This window comes from Myodes glareolus, chromosome 4 (assembly GCF_982192425.1).
Source record: "Myodes glareolus chromosome 4, mMyoGla1.1, whole genome shotgun sequence".
Taxonomy (NCBI): domain Eukaryota; kingdom Metazoa; phylum Chordata; class Mammalia; order Rodentia; family Cricetidae; genus Myodes; species Myodes glareolus.
In genome coordinates, this window is record NC_142029.1 from 5257421 (window position 1) to 5271211 (window position 13791).

General features: G+C 51.6%; 1 protein-coding gene across 5 annotated transcripts in view; it reads right to left on the reverse strand.

The window, feature by feature from the left end:
- The window catches only part of Dlec1 (DLEC1 cilia and flagella associated protein), a 43506-nt gene extending 30492 nt beyond the window's left edge, over window positions 1-13014 (reverse strand). For 2 of the 5 annotated variants that reach the window (XM_048423484.3, XM_085689024.2), the window contains exons 1-7: window positions 12530-13013; window positions 9213-9363; window positions 6370-6480; window positions 4542-4729; window positions 4175-4395; window positions 3148-3226; window positions 934-1021 (exon numbers count right to left, since the gene is read on the reverse strand). In XM_048423484.3, the coding sequence (XP_048279441.3) occupies window positions 934-1021; window positions 3148-3226; window positions 4175-4395; window positions 4542-4729; window positions 6370-6480; window positions 9213-9363; window positions 12530-12940 (1249 nt within the window). In that variant the 5' untranslated portion in view covers window positions 12941-13013. Of the gene's footprint in view, window positions 1-933; window positions 1022-3147; window positions 3227-4174; window positions 4396-4541; window positions 4730-6369; window positions 6481-9212; window positions 9364-12529 lie in introns of all 5 variants that reach the window. The other 3 variants (XM_085689025.2, XM_085689026.2, XM_048423485.3) reach the window with 3 other exon arrangements.
- Between the last annotated feature and the right edge of the window lie 777 nt (window positions 13015-13791).

The window sequence follows — 13791 nt, forward strand, 5'->3', positions numbered from 1 at the left end:
AGCGCTTGTAAGTAACTCTTCCTTTGTGACCCTGCTCCCCAGTGAACTCACTGGTTCGCCAAGTTCAGCTTGGTGGGAATGGTCCCTTGACTCTGTCATTGGGGCCCTTCTGGAGTGAACAGTTTGGTGGGAATGGTCCCTTGACTCTGTCATTGGGGCCCTTCTGGGGTGAACAGCTTGGTGGGAATGGTCCCCTGACTCTGTCATTGGGGCCCTTCTGGGGTGAACAGCTTGGTGGGAATGGTCCCCTGACTCTGTCGTTGGGGCCCTTCTGGGGTGAAGAGATGTCGGCTCGTATCTTCCCAGGAAAAGTCATGCGGCAGACACCGACCACAGCTGGGGCAGGCTGGTGGCAGAGCTGCCTAGGCACTAAGGTAACAGTGTCGAGGCCCAAGGGGGAGCGAGATGACCTATTGCGATGGATGAGTCTGGCTCTATGGCAGAGGGATTTGTTTGGTTTTCTTTTTGGTTGGACATTTTCTCACTCTTCACTCGGGCTGACCTCAGGTTTGTGTCCTCTTTCCTCAGCCTTCCAAGTGCTGGGAATACAAGTGGGAGTCACCACACCTGACTGAGACCTTGAGACCCAGCAGACACCTAAGCTGGGAGGCTGGCTGGAAGGTTGCCATGGTGATGCGAGCAATGAAGAGGACCTGATGGCGAGGTAGCCACAGTGTGAGGGGTGGGGATCTGGTGGACCCAGTACACTGAGGGAAATGAGACGAACAAGACTCTGGGACCCTGAGGTGAGAGACTGGCAGGCTCTGGGCTGAGCCTGAGGGGGCCCGGAGACTGCTGAAGAAGGCAGGGACAGAGTTCAGGCCAGGGCCTGAGAGCCAGCTGCTCAGAGACCAGCATCCAGTCCTGCACATCCGCAGACCTCATCTTGAGGCAGCCGAGAACACTGCAGCAGTGATGCTGAAGTGAGCTTACCAAGCCCCAGAGCAAAGTATGGCGAGGATGGTGGGAGGACACGCAGGTATCGGCTGGTCGCAGTGGTGTTCTGGAGAGCGATCACCATCTGTGCAAAGGTAGGGGGAAATCCCTTCCGTCTTCAATGCTTTCAATGAGGTCAGGATTGAGTGACCTCTCTCTCTCTCTCTCTCTCTCTCTCTCTCTCTCTCTCTCTCTCTCTCTGTGTGTGTGTGTGTGTGTGTGTGTGTGTTTGTGCACATGCTTTTTAGGAGGTCAGAGGACAACTTGTAAGAGTCAGTTCTCGGCCAGGTGGTGGTGGCACATACCTATAATCCCACCTCTCAGGAGGCAGAGACAGGCAGATCTCTGTGAGTTAGAGGTCAGCCTGACCTACAAGCGCTAGTTCCAGGACAGGCTCCAAAGCTACAGAGAAACCCTGTCTTGAAAAACAAACAAACAAACAAAAGAGTCCATTCTCTCTCCTACCGCGTGGCCTCTGTGACAGAACTCGAACTACCAGGTTGGGTGGCCAGCGCCTTTATCCCCTGAGCCATCTCACCACCCCCCGATTCCAGTGGTATGGGAAGGAAGAGAATTCACATGTTGGTAATTACTGAAGTAGGGTGACAGGCACATGGGGGATTCGTTTTACTTGTCTATTACTTTTATTTGGGGACAATGCCATAGTAAAATTAAAATACAAACTAGGTACGGTGGCATACACTTGTATTCCCAGCACTTGAGAGGCCAAGGCCGAAGGATTGCCATGAGCTTTGGGCCAGCCTGGGCTATGTAGTGAGTTGCAGACAAGAGTAAGACCCTGTCTGAGGAAGGTTTTTAAAGCCTTCCTTCCTCAGTTAAAACACAAAGTCAAATGGGAACTGGAGCCAATGCAACATGTCTTCCTGATATTTACAGTGGTAGCTGCAGTTGTCCTGACTGACAATGCTCAAGGGACTTGTGATTGGCTCAAGAACCCAGCAGGGACCCAGATCTGTCATTTAAGTCCCTGTAGACAAAAATGGCACAGCGTTTACACATAACCTGCTGGGGTGGTTCCTTTCTAATGACAATCTGACACAACCTAAGGTGACCTGGGAAGGGTCTTAGCGCCGGCTCATTTAGATCCGGTTGATCTGTGGGCTGACTTTGGGGGGACTGTCTTTATTGTTAGTTGATGAAGGGAGACCCGGCCTATTGGGTGGCACCATTCCCTACACAGGGCATCCTGAACTGTAGAGGAAAGGAGCCGGCTAGACGAAAGCAAGCAGGCAACCTGCGCCACTCTGCCTGCTGCTCACGTGGGTGCTGGCGATCCAGACCCCGGTTCTCCAGCTTGCGCAGCCAGCGCCTTGCCCACCGAGTCATTTCCCAGCCTGCACACTGTCGAGACACGGTTTCTCTGCAGCCTTGGAGCCTGTCCTGGAACTCGCTCTTGTAGACCAGGCTGGTCTCAAACTCACAGAGATCCGCCTGCCTCTGCCTCCCGAGTGCTGGGATTAAAGGTGTGCACCACCACCACCCGGCTCTACACACTATTTTTAAACCATAAATCCATGTTTGTATCTCACCACAATCCAGCATCAACAAATTCATTCTTGCCTCCCCTCTTTCCTTATTTATAAATGCCCACAGCTGTAAGACATGCTATTCTCATTCATATATACATATAAATTCATATATTGTTTTTAGGACTTATATTTTAATTATGTGTATGTGTGCATGTGTCTATGTGTGGGTATGCATATGTGAGTGTGGGCATCTGTGAAGGTCAGAGACACTGGGATCCCTCGGAGTAGGAGTTACAGGCAGTATGAGCTACCTGGATTCTGGGAGTTGATCGTAGGTCCTCTGTAAGATCTTTAGTGGTCTTAACTACTGGTCATCTCTCGGGCCCTGTTTTGTTCTTGAAGACAAGGTCTCACATAGCCTAGTCTGACACCTGATATCCCACGTAGCTGAGGGTGGCATGGGACTCCCCCGCCCCCCACCAAGCACGGGGATGATAGGAGCACACCGTCTTACCCAGTTTATGACTTCTTTTATAAGTCCTGTGTGCTAGCGATACTTAGTGATGTGCTGTGTACGCCTCCCTCAACGTAATCCAGAGGCGACATGGTAGAGGAAAATGACAGCGACCAGCTGGTGAAGCCGGCGACCGCATGGGCATTAGTCTTTCCCCAGCTCTAGTGTATGGCTCAGAAGTTCCGCCACGTAAAGCAAGATTTCTACCTCATAAACTGGTCCAATCTCATAGTCTGTGAAAAATCCAACTGACGGTTTAGCCAGAAACACAGGGGTGTCCGCACAGCTGTGGGAGTGAGAGGGAGGAAAGGGCATGAGTTTATCTGTCTGACCCCGCACAAAGCAGTGACTGCTCCGTTCATGGGGGGGTGGGGGGGTGGCGGCACGCTCCCATAATCCCAGCTCCTGGGACATAGAGGCAGAACCTCCAGAAATGCGAGGCCAGCCTCGGTTACTCCACTCCCTCTCTCAAAAGAGTCAAAAGTGAAGAAATAAACTCATCTACACCACCAAAGGTGTACACGATCGGCTGTTGCCCAGGTTTGCTGGCTGGCGTTTACTAAGCAGGTTAGAGCATATTTTAGGTCTGATGATCGTTCAGCAGCTAAGAGCATGTCCTGCTCTTGTAGAGGGCCCAAGCTTGGCTTCCTGTACCCACATCGTCAGCTCACAACCACCTGAGAGGTTTGGCTGAAGAGGAGAGGGCTCACGGTGGATGTGGTGGTATCGTCCCACAGGCTGGGGCACTAAAGCGGAGAGAAAAAGGCCAAGGCAGGAAGCCGGCCGAACCAGCCCTTTCCCCGTGCCTAGCCACCACGAAGTGGACTGCTCTGGTCTACCACATCCTCCTGGCCATGACGGACTGAACGATCTGAACCCGGAGGCAAAATCAACCTTCCTTTCCATGTTGTTTCTGTTAGGTATTTCATCACAGTGACGAAAAAAGTAACCAGTGCACTGTGGAAAAGTCATATGACTACGGACTCCCTGGCCCAAGTTCACTCTGATGCCCAGAAGAAGCCCACAGCGGCCCCAGGGCTCTAGTCCTCTATTTCAGACTCTTGATAGGTGAGAAAGCCACAACCCAGGGTCAAAGGCCAGACCTGTGGGTCACCCTATGGCATGCTTTCCCCTGAGACACTGCCAAAGTCTAGGGACCTCCTTCGACTGACACAGAACCTTCCCACCTCACTCTATGGGTCAAAGTCCCTGGGACTCTAAGGGGAGAACGCACCTCCATTCCGGCTCCGCGCTCTGGGAGCCTCCTCTTCTCGCTGGCCTCCTTGAAGAGACGATTAGGGACTTGCCTCCATGTGGTGTGTTAGGCGGGAAAAACCGTGGGTTTTTTAGGAAATGATTCCGATTCTCCATCCTGGCGAGCAGCAGTCTCTCCAGGTCTCTCTGCGGCACCCGGAGGTGTTTCATCCACTTCTTGTTCTTTGGTGTGCTGGCCTTCTTCGAAGCCCATGAAAGTACAGTTAATAACAGGCAAGGGGACAGAAAAGGGACAGCCAACCAGTGCAGACTCTGCTGCGCTCGTGGGGATGATTCCCTTCCCGCCACCTCGCTGCACCCGCTGTCCTGCTTCATTCGGGTCTGACCTTGACAGTGTCTTTGGGTCTTTGTCTGGCCTTAGACGCTGAGGTCGAGCTGTCTGTGGTATACTCAAATTCGTCAAATTCAACAAGGTTCCTGCAGGACTCTTCAGCCTTCTTGTCTGACTTGGTCTTTAGCATCAAACGCTTCTCGCAGCTAAATGTCAGTTTTGAACATCCAGGGATGGAGGTGCCTATGGCACCAAGGAAACACACATGTTAGCTATACCACATCAAGGAAGTGGATGCTTCTAAGGAGACCCCATAGAACCAGAGCCACCGTCGGGTCCTATTCTCTTCTGAGTGTTCACGTTCACAACACCAAATGTTACGATTCAGTGTATGAGTAGTTCCTGGTACTTATTCCACTCATTTGAGACAGGGCTAGGGGTTAAAATATCATTCCGTTTTCCAGCATGGTTAATTAACAAAAGCAAGCGGACCATTACTAAACACGTATCCAAAGTGTGAGCAGCTCTTCCAGAGCCTCATGTGAGGAACCAGCATCGTGTTAGTTTTTATGTCTCTAAGACCCTGCCCCCCAAGGCTGGATGAAGACCTCTGTGGCTAGTGAGGGCGTAACAAAACACCCTGGACACACATTTTATACAATACCCAGTAAGCCTTCAGGGAGAGAGTGTCATCTTTATTTACCTGGCAGGTAGGGAGCATCCAACTATCAAATACTAAACGGCACAGCCTTTGGGCACAGCTGATTTTGCCGCCGTGTTCTGTCTTTCTCTCTGTGTTCTCTCTTTCATACTGCCACCCTTGGGTCCCTGGGCCTGCATCTTCCCGGGCAGCTGCAAAGCTCCAAACAGATCACTGCAGTGTCCCAGGCCCTGGGGCCGCTGGGAGCTGTGTCCCAGGCCCTGGGGCCGCTGGGAGCTGTGTCCCAGGCCCTGGGGCCGCTGGGAGCTGTGTCCCAGGCCCTGGGGCCGCTGGGAGCTGTGTCCCAGGCCCTGGGGCCGCTGGGAGCTGTGTCCCAGGCCCTGGGGCCGCTGGGAGCTGTGTCCCAGGCCCTGGGGCCGCTGGGAGCTGTGTCCCAGGCCCTGGGGCCGCTGGGAGCTGTGTCCCAGGCCCTGGGGCCGCTGGGAGCTGTGTCCCAGGCCCTGGGGCCGCTGGGAGCTGTGTCCCAGGCCCTGGGGCCGCTGGGAGCTGTGTCCCAGGCCCTGGGGCCGCTGGGAGCTTGCCTTTCCAGCCTGGCACAGTTAAACAGGACTGATGCTGGCCCTCAGGATTCGTGGTGACTCTTACAAAAAAGCCTGCACACAGCTCCCTACTGTGTTCATCTCAGGTCTTGCCTTCTGAATAGAGGAAGCTGGCCCAGCATCACAGTACCCCCACCACACACACACACACACACACACACACACACACACACACGTCTGCTCCTCCTTCATCTGTCCCCTAGCCCTTCCTTTGTATTCTCAATATTTGAAAAAGCCACTCTTTTTTTCTGAGTGGGGAAGACCCTGGCTCACTCTACCTGCATCAGGAATTTGATCATTCATTTACACGAGTCTTCAGACCCTGCCACCTTGCTGATGCATTCAACTACACCTTTTGGATTTCTAGGTGCTGGGCAGCCAACAAGGGCATCAAATCCTGTGTGGGGGAGATGTGCCTTTCACCTTGAAAGCACTGAGCTAGTGAAGAAGAAACAACTCAGACGAGACCAGTCCAACATGCTAAACAACTAAAGAAAAGGAGGGAAAGCCAGTCATGAGGAAATAGCAGCAAGGGTGACTGAGGTGGGTCTGGTACCGCGGGATGCCCCTGCAGCTCCCGCAGAATGCCCCTGCACCCTACCACGGTGTTTGAGGACAGATACCTTTGGGTGCTGAGCAAAAAGGCACGGGGTCATTGTAGTAATCCTCTACGCTGATTAGGCGATGCTTCTGCAGCAGCTCGCTGTCTACACACCACCGGAAGACCGTCTTCACTGCAGAGAAGGGGATGGGACAAAGGCGTTTAGGCCAGGCCCAGGGAGAAGCAGCTGAACCCAAGCCTTTGGGGTCCACACCTCCACTTCCCCATCAAATTCTTAGAGCTGTGATGAAACTGAGATTTAAGAAATAACAATCGAAGTTTTCTCAGCCGCTCAGTCGAGGTCAGCAACTGGGCAAAGCTGTGCAGGGGGTGACTGAGGTAAACTACTACTCTACAGGAGTCCCAGTGACATAAGACAAAGTATCGTAGCGTTAGCCCCAGACCTTCACCCTCCGGTGTATGCCTGTTCTTAGCAATGTCACTAGAGACAGTGTTACTGATGGTCCCAGCCTTGACCAGGTGTTTACGGGTTGGTGGGAAAAAATTGGAAAAGCACACATAAGTAGCAAAGCAGCAAGTTTTATTTAAAGAGACAGTACAGGACGCGCACACAAGGGTTACTTGAGCTAGAGTGCTTGGTATTGTTTGGGGCTTCTTTTTATGAAGTCCAGGAGGAAGAGTTGGTGGCTAGCGGGTGTCCTGTGAGTGGGTCTGTTTTCGTTGATAGACTTGGATTATGCAAGCTTTTCTTCACTGTGCATGTCCTTTCCCACGATGTGTCTGGTTTTTAGTATATGTATGCTAAAAATTTCCCTCTGAGGACAATTACCCTTACTGCACATGCAACCAAAACTGTCACAGGTAGCCTTTCGTTCCTGGACATGTTCCAAGACACATGCGGCAGCAGGGGATTATTGTTGTGGGGACAATTTATTGTACTGTTCGAAGGGGGGTGTGCAGTGCAGCTTGAAGAAGGTGGAAGTCTCAGGCTGTTCATTGTCAGTGCTCACCCTGAGCAGGGGTTCTGAGTGGCTGGCTGTTCCCTATGCTTCCTGATTCTCCACCTGTGGCTCTGATGGCGGTAAGGGCTTGAGATGTGCTTGCACGGTGAGCTCTGGCCATCAACAGAGAAGAGCTGCCTTGTGCCTTCATCTCAGACACCAGCATAAAAGACCACATGGAGAACAGCTGAGCCCAGTCTACGGCAAGCAATCAACACGGTGTCAGCTGACAGCCACTGACCTAGTGGCACATCAGAGAAAGTCATTTCACCAAGGGGGAGCCGGTGCTTGTGGCTGAGGAGTCGAGAAATAGAGTAAGCACACACATATGTAGTTTACATATATGTAAATTATAGCACTAGTGTCTAGAAACATTAGCTAGAAATGGATGGTAAGCGGTGTGAGGGAGATGCCATATCTCTCTGGAAATAAGAGAAGGGTTTTTGCTAAAAGGACTTGCACTGTAATTTGGCTACATTTGTTTGTCGTGTGTTGGAGGACTGCAGGTAGGTGCCACAGCACCTGCATGGAGGTCAGAGGACAAGTGCCTCATGGGTGCTGACAAGGATCCCGAGATTTGGCCTGCAGCAGAAGCACACAGAAAGGATGGTGTACGGGTATTATAGGCTAAGGAAGAAGAGGCCAGGGGAAGCAGAAGTTTCTCAATAAGTCATCTGAAGGCAGATCCAAAACCAGCAGCCAAAGTTGGAGACAGGGTGTGGCTAAGGGGGCTTGCCGCTCCTGCAGAGGGTTGCATCTGGTGGCCCACAAACTGCCTGACACTCCAGCTGCTGGGGATCTGGACACTCTCTTCTGAAGGTGTCTGCACTCACGTGTTTATACCCACTTAGGAGTAAATAATCAAAAATCAACCAACAAGTAAACAAAACAAACCGATAGCCAGCAAATCACCTGTAAGCTATTGCTTGTTGTTGTTGGTTGGTTTGGTTTTGTTTTTTCCAGACAGGGTTTCTCTGTGTAGCCCTGGCAGTCCTGGAACTCACTCTGTAGACCAGGCTGGCCTCTAACTCACAGAGATCCACCCGCCTCTTCCTCGTGAGTGCTGGGATTAAAGGTGTGCAGCGCCACCACCACACAGCTTTTGTGTTTGCTTGGTTGGTTGGTTGGTTTTTGTTGTTGTTGGGTTCTGTTTTTGTTTCAAGACAGGATTTCTCTGTGGAGCCCTGGCTGTCCTGGAACTCACTCTGTAGACCAGGCTGGCCTTGACTCTCAGAGATCCATCCACTTGCCCCTGCCTCCCAAATGCTGGGATTAAAGGTGTGCACCACCACCACCCAGCGAGCCCTACTTCTTAAGGCTCTCCTCCGGTTAACTAAACTAAATGTCTCCAGCACCAGTTAACTAAATGGGGAAAGACATCCTGGGGTTGGCTGCCCTGCCCTGAGATGCAGGAACAAGATGATGTCCGGAAAGATGGTCTAGGGTTTTTTTTTTCTCTCCCACTTTTGAAATAAAAGAAAATACATTACTAGCAGGGGGAGGAGAAATCAGAGCGGGCGATGTCTGATCATAACTGGGCTTCTGTGGTGGTGTGCAACTGTAATCCTGGCACTTGGGAGGCGGCGACAGGCACATTCCTGGGGTCACTGGCCAGTCAGCCCAGCCTACCAGGAGAGCCAGGCATGAAAGGTCAGAAGAGAGGAAGCCATGGTGAGCTGACTGGTGGGATCTAAGCGGGACCTCTGCTTTAAGAGTCACGCCAATGTCAAGTCCCTGATGTGGAAAGTTAAATGCCGCCCATGTGGAGCACTGCACTTTTGGAGAGACAAACACACCGGAGTGTTATGTGCTGATCAGCTGTCACTCCTGCAACTGGCTCTCCCTATGTTGGAAGAAGAGCAGGTAGCTCAGCACCAACATCTGGGGAAGCAGGGACACTTACCTGGGGGCAGCTTGACAGGGGTCTCCAGGACATGCAGTCTGGTCTGCTTGGTGGCATGCTCTGTTTCTGCAAGATCCCGTGCACGGGCCTGGATGATATGTTTCTCCAACATGGTAACTTCATCCAGACGCTGTTTATAGATGGCTCGAACCTGGAGAGTGGGCATTCAGATGCACAGAAATCTGATGAGAGCCCCCATCTTGGCGCTACCCCATGCCCTTCCGCATCAGGGCTTTCAGCCAAGCACAGGAAAGCTACAGAACTATTGAAATCCTCTGGTTCGGCCTACCGGATGTCAAATCCAAGGTCAACAGAAGGAAAGGACCGTTTCCTAGTGTGGTCAGTCAGAGTCAAGCTTGGCACTTCCTCCTGGGTTTCACAGTAGAGAGCCGCTGCCCATACGGTGAAATGCAGACCCATTTTGGTACACCAAAGTGAGGCCACCCAAGTCTCGATTCAGGAAGGGCCCTGCTCTCTGCTCCATCACACAGCCAGTGGACAGCCTCCAGCTACCAGCCTTACGTCTATTTAAGCCATTGGAAAGGGCTCACCTGAGATGGCACCTTTCTTGTAGCCTCAACATCTGGTGTACATAAAACCATGACTATTTTGACCCAAAGAGAAACATGGTCATGTGGTATGGTGCCCAGGGAAAGTTGTTGCATTCTTTGACGGGGTGTGGGGGTTGGCAATAGGGGATGTCGGAGGCTGCAGAGATGCCTCTGCTGTTAGCAGCTGACCTTCCAGAGGACCTGAGTTCAGTTCCCAGCGCCCACACCAGTCAGCTCAGAACCGCCTGTCTCTTCAGCTCAAGGGAATCTGTCATCCTCTTCTGCCCCCCCCATGTGTTAACACACACATGTAGAGGCCAGAGGAAGATACTAGGTGTTTCATTTTACTGCCCTTCACAGGGTCACCCACTGAACTTGGATGCAGGCTTAATGGACATTCCCAGTGACCCCCCCTGCCTTCACCCTAGACAGTGTTGGTGTTACAGGCAGGCACTCAGTCATGCCCAGTGTTTTATGTGGGTTCTGGAACCTGAACTGTGCCACAAGTTCTCACCCACTGAACCTTCTCTCCTGGTCCGACCTACTGACTTTTCCAAGTTACTGAGCCCCTATCTTAGTTCATGTTCTGCAACTTAATCTTGTTTTTTGTTTTGTTTTGTTTTGAACTCTAGCAAACCCCAAACTGTGCCACAACATCTGCATCGAGAGAGTCTGACTTGGTTACCCCAGCATTTGCTTCAACTTCAAGACTAGTTAGATTGACAAGCTAAGCCTCCGGGCTTCTTGCCCATATTCTTGCAAGTGGAAGGAAAGTATTCACAGGGTCGGGGAATACTAAGACAGTAGCATATAGGGAGAGCAATCCTCATTGCTTTTCTAGAGCTCAAAGATGTCTGTTTAGTCATTTGACTGGTTTCCCATTTGCCCATCTATCGGTGGGCGCACAGATGCTTCTGTGAGCTTGTGTGTGGATGTGTGGATCAGAGGACACTTTATGGAAGCCAGTCCTCTTCTGCCGTGTGGATCCTGGGGAAGAAAACTCAGGTCGTCGGCTCGGCAGCAAAAGCCTTGATCCACCTGCCCAGCTTGAGCCATTCTTTGAAGGTGGAAGAATTGGTACACAATGGGGGCGAGGAGGCGGTGGCTACATCTTCTTGGGAAAGCAGTAGCCAGGGCAGTCTTGAACATAGAGTACTGTGCTTTAGTTGGGTGTCCCATTACTTGGCTGTGCCAGAAAGCCCAGATCCGAATTCTTGGGTGGAAGAGCTAAGATCCTACCCAAAGCCATCAGTTAATCAGTCTGAACTGACTTGCCTAATTCTCAAAAGAATTCAGAGTAGATTTTGCCATTTTTAAGTTTTGTTTTGTTGTTATGTTTTTCTGTTTGTTTTTGTTTTGTTTTTGTTTTGGTCTTATTATGCAGCCCTGAATATGGACTGGAATTCACTATGTAGACCAGGTTGGCCTTATATTCAGAGGTCCACCTGCTTTCACCTCCCAAGAGCTGGCATTAAAGGTGTGTTCCACCATTCCCAGTATTACCCTCCCCTCCTCTTACAGAGGGAAACCACTGAGGCATATGGAAGTAAAAAACAAACAAACAAAAAACCCTCCGAAGTCATACAAGTCTATGCAGTGGGGGCAGGGTTCAAGCAGGAGGGTGTGTTTTAAGCATGTGCTTCATCATCACACAGTTTCTATAGAGACCAACAGCCAACGAGACTGTGTGGAGCCCTCAGATCAAGAGAGCCCAATGCTTTCAACAACCAGATCAGGGCTCGTCTCTGTAGTAACTGCAGAGATCCATAGCGGATCAGAGAATGGGGAATCAGGGCTGCTGAATCGCGAGCCATCATCGGGAGCTCTCTAGTCCTCTCTCTCCTAGGCTCAGGGACAACCACAGAAGACAGGGTAGAAACAAACAAACAAAACAACACAGGAAGGATGGAGTGAAGTGGAACGAGTTGGCTATTTCACTCCTGACCTCACTCTGCCGCGATCACCTGCCCAAGATAGTCCGTCAATATCTTGCCACTGGAAGGAGGGTAATATTCAGGGGGAGGGTACACACCTTAGCAGCAAGTACTTTTAGCTGCCGAGCCATCTTACCAGCTTCTATATTTTCTTTTTATAGTTTTGTTTGTTTATTTGTTTGTTTATTGCATTGCTGGGGATTGAGGGCCTCCTCTAAGCCAGGCAAGCACTCTACCTCTGAGCTGTAAGCCACTGGTGAGGAACTCAGGGCTCCAGCATCCTCACTGCCTAGAACTGAGCAAGGCACACAGTAGGTAGTTAATAAATGTGTTCGGCAAGGAATGGATGAAGCTGGAGGCATGTCATGTAAGGGGCAAGAGAAGGAGACAGAAAAGGAGCAGAAAAGAAAAAGGATCGAGAGGCTCGGGTAGGGGAGAGTTGGGAAGGGAAGCCTTAGCAGTGAGCCGGCAAAGGCAGGCTCAACAAGGAGGACCCAGGTCAGCTGGGTGCAGAGGAGGAAACCACGCTGCTGACCCACAGATCTGAAATGTAGGCAAGAACGCCTCAGCCACGATTGTGGTTAGTGATACAGCCACCCCAAGGGAGGAGGGTAACTGGGTTTTCATCACCGAAAAGGAAAAAGCTGTCGGGCTGAGCTGTCTGCTCCTGTCGTTTCATTTATATTTGCAACATATAACGTGCATGTGTGCAGAGAAAGGCGCTGGAGATGTGATTTACATGTGTACGTGTTAAGTCTGGATAGTGTTCTTCACTTCGGCTGCGCGGCTGCATCCTGAGCGCATTCAGGGAGAGTCAGCACCCGCTATATACCTGCTGCAGCTGGTCCACGAACTCCTCGTGGCGCGCATCCTCACTGCCTCGGGCCTTGATCAAGCTGTCACTCAAGTCCTCTCCGATCACCTGGGCGGTGTACAAGTTTCGGAAGACGCGGGCAAGCAGATGTGAGATGTCCTGCGTGCGCAGCGAGGCGGGGCGCAGACGCAGCATCTGCGGCTCCGGGAGCGGCGGGAGCGCTTGGAACCCAGCGTGGAGAGACCGCGTGGGGAAGCCGTAATGGAAACCATCGGTGAAGGCGAGCGAGGACGGCAAGGAGGACTTCCTGGTGGGCCAGCTAGGGGTGCTAGACTTGCCCGGATGCGGAGTGGATGTCCACACTGTCTCTGGGGACAAATCAACCCGAGAAACTGCAGATTGCGGCTCTTCCGAGCTCCCCGGCTCCATGGCAACAGAGACGCTGCAGACTCCGCGTCCCACTTCTGCTTCCGGCTCCGCCCCTTCCGTCTAGTTTTTCTAGTTAAACGTCATTCGTGTCGTCATCGCAAAGACTTGCCTTTCTAACGTGTTCTAGGTATTCTAGGCTGTCCTCAAACGCACCATCCTCCCGCCTTCTCCTCAGCTTCCTGAGTGCTGGACACGCGTGTGTGCCACTGTGCCAGCTAGCACGCTTTTATTTTTTTCTTGATAAAAATTTACGTGTGTGTGTGTGTGTGTGTGTGTGTGTGTGTGTGTATACGACGAGTTCAGTTGCCCGTGGAGGCCAGAAGAGAGCGTCGGATCTCCAGGAGGGGATAGACAATTATCAGACCCCTGAATGGGTTCTGAGAACTAAACTCTGGTCCGCTGCCCGAGCACTATATGCGCTCTTAAAGGCTGGGCCACCTTTTCGGTCCCAGTCAGCATCGCCCTTCTTAAGGTGAGCTTATTATGAAGTTTAATGGGCAAAGGGATTCGTCCGGTCTGACTGCTCAGCCTTCTTCCTTACTAAGTGCCTCCATCCGTTCTTTCGTTTGCTCAGAAGTTCTTCACACATATTGGTTCTTAAAAAACAATTGGTTGTTTTTGCTTGTGTTTAGAGTCAGGCCATCTTGGAGGTGACTATAGAGACTTGCGTTGTGGCTTTCCAAGAATCCTCCAGTTCTTCTCTGCCAGGCTAGGGCTGCTGAAGCATCAGCCCAAAGGAACAAGCAGCTACCAGGCACAGATGGCCACTGTGTGTGAGCCAGTCTAGTAACCTCCTTTGTAATTTGTGCTCATTCTGCTGATGCCATTCCTCTGGTGAACTCCAACCATTA